General features: G+C 50.3%; 1 protein-coding gene across 4 annotated transcripts in view; it reads left to right on the plus strand.

Annotated features, from left to right (window-relative positions):
• Positions 1 to 7,659, plus strand: part of TRPV4 (transient receptor potential cation channel subfamily V member 4) — a 53,920-nt gene extending 46,261 nt beyond the window's left edge. For 3 of the 4 annotated variants that reach the window (XM_083710103.1, XM_083710104.1, XM_083710105.1), the window contains 5 exons: positions 445 to 511; positions 3,209 to 3,525; positions 4,419 to 4,546; positions 5,836 to 5,957; positions 6,865 to 7,659. In XM_083710103.1, the coding sequence (XP_083566229.1) occupies positions 445 to 511; positions 3,209 to 3,525; positions 4,419 to 4,546; positions 5,836 to 5,957; positions 6,865 to 7,022 (792 nt within the window). In that variant the 3' untranslated portion in view covers positions 7,023 to 7,659. The remainder of the gene's footprint in view (positions 1 to 444; positions 512 to 3,208; positions 3,526 to 4,418; positions 4,547 to 5,835; positions 5,958 to 6,864) is intronic. The other variant, XR_014557650.1, reaches the window with a different exon arrangement.
• The last annotated feature ends 790 nt before the right edge of the window (positions 7,660 to 8,449 follow it).

The raw sequence follows: 8,449 nt of genomic DNA on the forward strand, positions 1-8,449 counted from the left end.
ACACATGCTCCCATGCCCCCTCTCTCCTGGCAAACAGGAGGCTTGACCAGAGGTCAAAGACACATTCCAGGCAGGCATTTGGGGCCAGTGAAAGGTGTGCCCTGGGGAGGGTTCTGAGGGCCAGACAGAGCAGCACAGAGGGCCAGATTCTGGCCCCCCAGGGCCTGCCAACATCTCTGGCCATAGCCAAGAGGCAGTTTCTAGGTGTGCTTTACTGCCTCTGCAACAGGTGAGCACATCCCAGTCAGGAAGGAACATGGGGGTGTGAATCAGGGCCGAAGGGAGTGGCACTGAAGGACACATTTGTCCTTGAATTCCCTCACTCTGGCTTCAGACTGTTAGACGACTAATGTGGGGTTCATCCCAGAAGCAGCTGCCTTGAGCCTTTGCCTGCAAACGTTCAGCCTGGTGTGTTGAGTGGCTGCCTTCCCTCTCTGGTTGCAGATCCTGTTCAAGGACCTTTTCCGCTTCCTGCTGGTCTATGTGCTTTTCATGATTGGCTACGCGTCTGGTAAGATGGCTGCCCTTTTCGGAGTGCTGGTTTCTGGGCTCCTTGGTTTTCCTATATTTGAAAATCTGTGTCCTGCTGCTCAGCTGAGCAAGCTCCTCACATACCTGCAAAGTTTGAAAGGGGCATCCCCAAGGCTTTTCTTGGGCAGCAACATTCCTTGACACAAATACTGTTGGATTTTGAGGTTTTCAAAAACAGCCTCCAAGGTGTAAAAGATGCTGACTCTGACAAGCTGCTCTATGGCGCTTCCAAATGTTTATTAGTGAGACTTGGACATCAAGCAATCAATTAGCACATAAATTAAAACAAATCAATTACAATTTGGAAACCACAAAACTCAAAACAGCAAATCTAACAAGTCTGGTTAGCAGCAAAACAGAAAGAACATTTCAGTCACCCAACCACATTCCTGAACAGCCAAGTTGTGACTGCTTTTCCTGAATGAACTTACCCAGGCAGATGCTGGTTTGTTTTAAAAATATTTATTTATTGAATAGTTATGAAATACAAATTAAAAATGAAATGAGACAGCTGCAAAGGGTGAGTTACTGATGCTGGAGTTTTGAAGCAGCTCAGTAACTAGACAACCTTATAACTTCCTTCCTCTGTATTTTATGGAGTTTTGAAATGGAGAGATAACTCAGAATGTCCAAAGAGGGGTCTCGTGCCCACTGGGGGGCCGTGGGATTTCCTAGGGGTGCTAAGATGTCAGTCGTGGAGTATCCTCCCCTCCCCCGGCAGCCTCAGAGGCAAGAAGAACACACAGTTCGTATTTTATGGTTTTTTATTCAGTCATCTGGTTGCAAGACAGAGGATCCATGTCTCCACGCATAGGAGACGTTGGCATCTCTGAGTCCCTCTTCTTCCGTCTCCCACAACATCCTGGAAACCTACGGGAAGTCGCAGGAGTCACATCCCCGCATTTTCTGTTCTTGAATGCGGAGGGACTGGCGAGCCCTTGGACCAGAAGGGCCTCCCAGACTCTCCAGGGAGGTCTCTGCTGTCTGCTCTATAACCCCCCCCCCCATCTTGTAACTAGGGATTTTCTCATTCATCTGTACATCAACCTGTCTCGCTCTCCTCCTGAAACTGCTGGAGACACAGGGTCGAAACGCCCCACCTCCTCCTCCTCTGAGAGGAGCCGATCAGACGAGGCCTCACTTCCCATTCCTCCTGTTCAGTCCAGTCCCTGACATAAGAGGCAGGCAGGCAGCAGGGGGCGCTGGAGGTGTAAGCTGCCATCACTGCAGCAAGTCCATCAATTTATTGACATAATTAAACAAAATAGTTTTTAATAGATTTTGAATAAAGGCGCAACTAATTGTTGTGGTTTGGGGTTTTATTTTGTTAATACCTTCCTTGGTGGGTCATGCAACCCGCTATACTGAATAATGCTTTCTATAGGGTAAGGTAGGGGTGCTGGGGACGAGTTTATGGAATTAAGGGGAGAGCCACTGGGATGGAGTATATTGGGGTGGGGGGCACTTTCCATATTTTCCCAAACACTTTCCATATTTTCCCACTCTGGTCACCCTCAGGATTGTGTTGCATTGCCACATTTTGGTCGATATTTAAAATCATTTGGAGAAGCATTTTTAAAAATGGTCCTGTTCAAAAGAAGTGGGATGACCTAGTGTTGCTATTTTTTGCCCACCTAAAGCTGAGATTTGAATTTTGCATGCTCAATAGAGTGAATTTTCATGCTCAAATTGGTTGAATTTTTTCTGGTGCTCAGTCGGCAGGCAGGTTTAATTCCTATAGATAAACATTTGGAGTTTGATGACAGGCTTGGTATTTTTAAACCTTGTTTCTCCCCCCTCCCAGCTTCTAAATCCAACAATATTTAAAACTAGAAGCACTGCTGTAAAAAAATATTCAAAGAAGGGACAACACCACTTTGAGTGCCTTCAGACATTGTGAATATTGTGCAAATTTTCCTGAGGTTAGAACTCCTGCCCTGTTTTCTGATTAGCCTTCTGCATGCCATGCCTGTTGCTGTGAACTATGGCTTTGTGACCAATATGTGCTAAATTTCATTCATGCTGGGGGGCGGGAGGCCCGAAAATCGGCGCCATTTTTGTTTTTTGCTGGAATCAAATAACACATTAGTTTTCTGGCAGTGGCTTTCACATCATGTGAAAGCCCAAATATGAGGCAGAAATTGAGCAGTTAGGAAAACTTCAGGAAAATGGGAGGTGGTGTGGCGCAGTGGTTAGAGTGTTGGGATCGGACCTGGGAGACCAGAGTTTGAATCCCCACTTGGCCATGAAGCTCACTGGGTGACTCTCATCCTCACCCACCTCGCAGGATTATTGAGGGAGTTAAAGGAGGAGGAGGAGGAGGAGACCCGTGCACCTTGAGCTCCTTGGAGAAAAAAAGGTGGAATATAAATTCAGTGATGAAATGACAATAAGAATAAAATGGACTAAACTGTCCTATGAATGCAGCTTTTGAAGTGTGACTGGATTTGGGACTGTTTAGCCTTGACACCACGTTCTCATCCAGAGGAAGGCGACGTGGTGCCCTCCAGATCATTTAGACTCCAGCTCCCATCAGCCCCAGTCAGCCAATGGCCAGAGCTCTGTGTGCAGCAGCCAGAGGGCCCCTGGGTGGCACCTCCCGGCCTAGCAGCTCTCCCAGAGGAGACTCCCTTGGCTGGTGCAACTGCTCAGTGCTGCCTCCTTGGCTTTCCTGCAGCGCTGGTCTCCCTGCTGAACCCCTGCCCCAGCAGCGAGGCCTGCAGCGAGGAGCGCTCCAACTGCACAGCCCCTGCCTACCCTTCCTGCCGGGACAGCAAGACCTTCAGCAATTTCCTCCTGGACCTCTTCAAGCTGACCATCGGAATGGGGGACCTGGAGATGATCGAGAACGCCAAGTACCCTGGGGTCTTTGTCATCCTCCTTGTCACCTACATCATCCTCACCTTCGTCCTTTTGCTGAACATGCTGATCGCCCTCATGGGGGAGACCGTGGGGCAGGTGTCCAAAGAGAGCAAGCAGATCTGGAAGCTGCAGGTAGGCGAGTCGCTGCGGTGGAGTCAGCCGGTGGGCTTGCAAAGGGCCCAGAACACGCCTTGATGCTCTGGAACCGCCCCTGTGCTCGTGAATGCAATACAATTTAACTGTCTTGAGTTCTGAATTCTAAGCTGCTGTAACCCACCCTGGAATCTGCTAGTGAAGGGCAGGTAACAAATGTAATAAATGAGAATAATAGGTTGAAGTTTCATAGCCTGGGAATGGGAAGCTTGCATCTCTTCCATTGCTTCTAGACTTGAACTCCCATCCTGCTTGATTGGGGCAGAGGGGAGCCCCGCAAGAGGCCCCCGGTTCCCCATTCAGATCTAAATTAAAGCCTGGACAAAACCCAGTTGTAAGGGAGTGGCTTAGTAAAAGGCAGTGTACTGTCAAAACAATACAAGAAATCACAGGTTTGCAATGCGGGATTCCTTTATCATTTCTTGGAAAAAATTAGTATGATTTGAGAAATTTGGAGCTTTATAGTGTAGGCAAAAGTTGTAGAAGACATTATGGTGGGGATTTGTTGCTGATGTTTGTTTTTTGCTGTTTTCATGAATAGTATGAAATTGAGTTTGAATAAGGTTGATTCCAACAAATGGACTTTCTCGTGTGGTTTGGCTCCATGCTAAGATGACCTCAGCATTGGTAGCATCCAAAAAGGCTGCAGAGGCAATAGATCACTTCCGACAACATAGTTTTGACTTGCTATAATTCAAATACTCAAAAAAACCAAAAACAATTTAACAAGTTCTTTGCACCAAGTGGGTTGCCTGAATTGCCCTTGGATTAGCCTGAGGGTGTCATCCTGAGACTGACATCTGGATCAGTAGAGCCACTGAAACCCGGTCAGGAGTGGACTCTCATACTTCTCCTGACTTCTCTGCTTGCAGTGGGCGACCACCATTCTGGATATTGAGAGGTTCTTCCCCGTGTTTGTCAGGAAAGCCTTCCGCTCAGGAGAGATGGTCACTGTTGGGAAGTCCTTGGATGGGAGACCGGACCGGAGGTGGTGTTTCAGGTAAGGGCGAGAGTCCCCAGGGGAGAGGGAGACGTTGACTAAATGCTTTCCATTTCTGGATTAGGCCCTTGAGCCAGAGTTGTCTGCTGGAAATTCTGCACCAGTCTGGGTGACAAACCAAATTTTGCCCCAAGGAAAACCTCCCCCCACCTGGGGTGTCAGCAGGCATTGCCCGTGCCCTCCCAACCACCTATCTCGCCACACCCATGAGGACTAGGCACTTGAGATACTCAGGGAACTGCATCCTGGATTAGGGTTACCTTTTCTGCACTCCTACAGGCACACAGGTGCACCTAGTGCTATTTTTCTAGAAAAAGAGGCCCCAGAACGTGCCACGAACGCCTCCCTTGTTCTCTTAGAATGGCAATGGTGCCCCCTTGAGAGGTGCCAAAACTGAGTTCTGGTCAGTTCCGGCTGAAAAAAACCTCGGGTGCACCCATTCTGACACGCACAGCCTTCCTTTTTGCCTCAGCAAATGCTGCGGGTTCTGGACGCTTTGCAGAAAGCCTTACATCAGCAGAGAGAGATCTTTCCAACATTTAGAAGGTGCTCTCCAAAATGGAATCTTTTTTCTTTTTTGTATTCTGCCCTATAATTTTAAGACCAGGGCAGGCAATGCCTGTTTTAAATTAGACAGCACTCCCAAACATCTGTTTTTTGTCAGTACCCTTCATGGTGCGGAGAGAGCAACGTAGGGATATAGGAGAGCCAGAAGTGAGGGGTGTTTGGGATGGCATTGGAGTGGTGGGGTGAGGATTTAGACCCTGAACCAGGTCTGAAGCTTTGAGGGAAGATGGTCCCAGGCCCTTTCTTGGCACAGGAGTGCAGAACATTGCCTTCTGCAGAGAGTCAGATCTCACTGACTGGCTCCCCAGAGTTTCAGAGAGGGAGCCTTTCCCAGCCCTCCCTGGAGATGCTGCTGGAGACTGAACATTCAAGGAAGATGTTCCACTCTGGAGCGACATGTCTTGCCTGCCCGCCCTTATCACATTGATGCCCCACCATTTTCTCCAAGATGCTCAAGGTGGCAGATGTGGCTCTCTTCCTCCCCATTTTATCCTCACAGCCACCCTGTGAGGTAGGTGAGGCCAAGAGACTGTGACAGTCCCAAGGTCACACTGTGAGTTTTACAGTTGAGCAGGGAGTCCTAGTCCAGCACTCTAACCACTCTATAGCACTGTCCAGGTCTGCTAAACCAGGTCTGCTAAACATTTCAGACCACCCAGGATGACCTTTCTCTCCCCACTCCCCCTGCCAATACCTCAAATGCCACAATGCTTCCTTCCTAGAGTGGACGAGGTGAACTGGTCTCACTGGAACCAGAACTTGGGCATCATCAATGAGGACCCTGGCAAGAATGACACCTACCAGTACTATGGCTTTTCCCACACAGTGGGCCGCCTCCGCAGAGGTAGGTGCTGCTGATTGCAGGAGGGGGGGCTGGAAGGGGTCACGGGTTGGGGGGCATTCTGGAAGCAGGCACTGTCAGTTTGCTCACAGGAGAGTGGGGTGCTTCTAGAGTCTGCACGGAGGAACCTGCTCCCGCAAGAGGCAGCAATGCCCCCCCCCACTTGGATGGCTTCAAAAGAGACAGGACAAATTCATGGAAGAGGATGAGGCTTCCAGCGGCTGCGCTGACTCTGCAGTTGGTGGCAGGAAGGATTTCCGATGCCAGTTGCTGGAGATGAGGGCTAAAGAGGCTCTGGCAACTGGATGGGGCATGTGATCCATTGCTTTGCCATCCTGGAGCCCTGCAGCAGATCTCCGTGGTTGGGAGTTGTAGTTCTAAACACTTGGAAGGCGCCAGGTTGGTAGAAAGAGCAAAAGTGTTGCTGAGGGGATGAAGAAGTCCAGAGGCAGCTGTCCTGCCCCAAATCAGAGGCACTTGGTGCTGGAGGCTGTGCAGAACCCAGGGAGGGGGCCAAGCCTCCTTTGTGGGGAACGGCTGAGGGATTTGGGAAGGTTTTGCCTGGAGAAGAGGAGACTGAAAGAAGTACAGGATAGGATAGCTGCCTTCAATCATCTGAAGAGCCGTCACCTAGAAGATGGAGCCCACTTGTCTTCTCCTGCTCCAGAGGGTGGGATCCAAACCAATGCACTCAAATGGCAAAGTGGGAGATCCCAACGAAACATTCGGGAGAACTTTCTGACAGTGAGAGCTGTTGGACAGTGGGATGGACAACCTCTTTCCCTGGAGGTGTTTAAGCAGAGATTGGATGGCCACCTGTCATGTATGATCTAGTTGAGATTCCTGCATTGAGGGAATTGGACTAACCCTACAGTGTTATGATTCTGTGATGCTTTTTCTCTCCCTGTAGATCGGTGGTCCACCGTGGTGCCGCGGGTGGTGGAGCTGAACAAGAACTCGCAGCCAGATGAGGTGGTGGTTCCCCTGGACAGCATGCGCTCCCCTGCGGCAAATGAGCACAAGCCCAGCTACCCCCAGAGCTGGAGAAAGGAGGACTCCCACATCTAATGGATGCGCAAGGAGCAGGGGCAGAGGGAGCTGATCTCTGGACTGGGATCAAGAAGCTGCCCAGCCTCTTTGCCACTGCAAGCGCTTGGCGGGCACAGCACCGCTTGGACCCCGTGTGGAGGGAGCTTCCTCTTGCTCCTGCACCTTCACGCGAGGGTCCCGCTTGTAGTCTGCAGAATGTGGCCCACCTGCCTCCTCCAGAGCAGCGTGCAGGGGGAGGAGCCTTCCCCAGGTTATCAACTTGAGGTGGACAGCAGCAGAGGCACATCTTTATGGGTTTGCTTTTGAACACAAAAAACAGAGTTGTCACGATACCAAATTATGTGCCAGTGGGTGGAAGCTGCAGAGGCTGGTGACTGGGAACATCATCCTGTGCGGTCAGGCTACGAACTCCATGGCGCTGACGTTACAGGAGGCCGGGTGGCGACAGTGACTCTTGCGGGGGCTGTTTGAAGTGGCCAGTGACTCCTGGAGTGGCTCTTTGCGTCCAAGCAGGCTCTAAATTCAGGGTTAACTTCTGTGATGCTGAGCCGGGGCAAATGGCCCAAGGGCTGCTGCATTTCTTACTCCAAATAGTTTTATTTTGCACAAGGTTTTATCTGATTATTTATTTAGTAATAAAAGCCAAAGTATGTCAGCTGCCCCTCCTTGTCTTGCCTGGTGGAGAGAGTGGGGTGCAAGCGTGCAACAGGCAGGGAGTCTGCCGGGTCACTGTGAGCAAGTCACACTGCTGCACCTCACCCCATGTTGGGCCCCCTCAGCCCAAGGAGGCCTCTTTCTCCCTCTCAGCTGCGCAGTTTGCACAGAAAACCCAAAGTTTCTTTGTGCCATTTTTTATCCAGAGACACTGTTCTTCCAAATAGATCTGCTTAGTCTGCCCGCCCCCAACAGCTGCTGAGTTTGTGAGCAGCACAATCATGTGGTCCTATGCTTAGAAATAGTGCAGGGGTTGTGTGTGCCAGGGATGGGGAGCCTGCGGCCCTCCAGATGTTGTTGGACTCCCAACCCCAATGGTCAGGGATGGTGGACGTTGCAGTCCATCAACATCAGGAGGCCTACAGGCTTCCTCATCCACATTCTGGACTTTGGGACCCTGCCTGGTAAAAAGCTTCTGCTAAAACAATGCAGTTCTGAGGTGGTTGATTCCAGCAAGACCTGCACCACCCTCGTCCAGCTGATGGGGTGGTGGGGCTCAGCTGCATGCTGCCATTCCCAGAATCAGAATACTAGAATCAGATAATGGTCCAACTCCCTGCAATACAGGACATCACAGCTAAAGAATCCCTGACAGACGGCCATCAAACATCTGCTTAAAAACCTCCAAGGAAGGAGAGTCCTCCACCTTCCCAGGGAGTCTGTTCCACTCTTGAACAGCTCTTACTCTCCTTAATGCTTAGTCAGAATCTCCTTTCTTGTAAGTGGATTCC

This window comes from Podarcis gaigeae, assembly GCF_964106915.1.
Source record: "Podarcis gaigeae genome assembly, chromosome: 13".
Taxonomy (NCBI): domain Eukaryota; kingdom Metazoa; phylum Chordata; class Lepidosauria; order Squamata; family Lacertidae; genus Podarcis; species Podarcis gaigeae.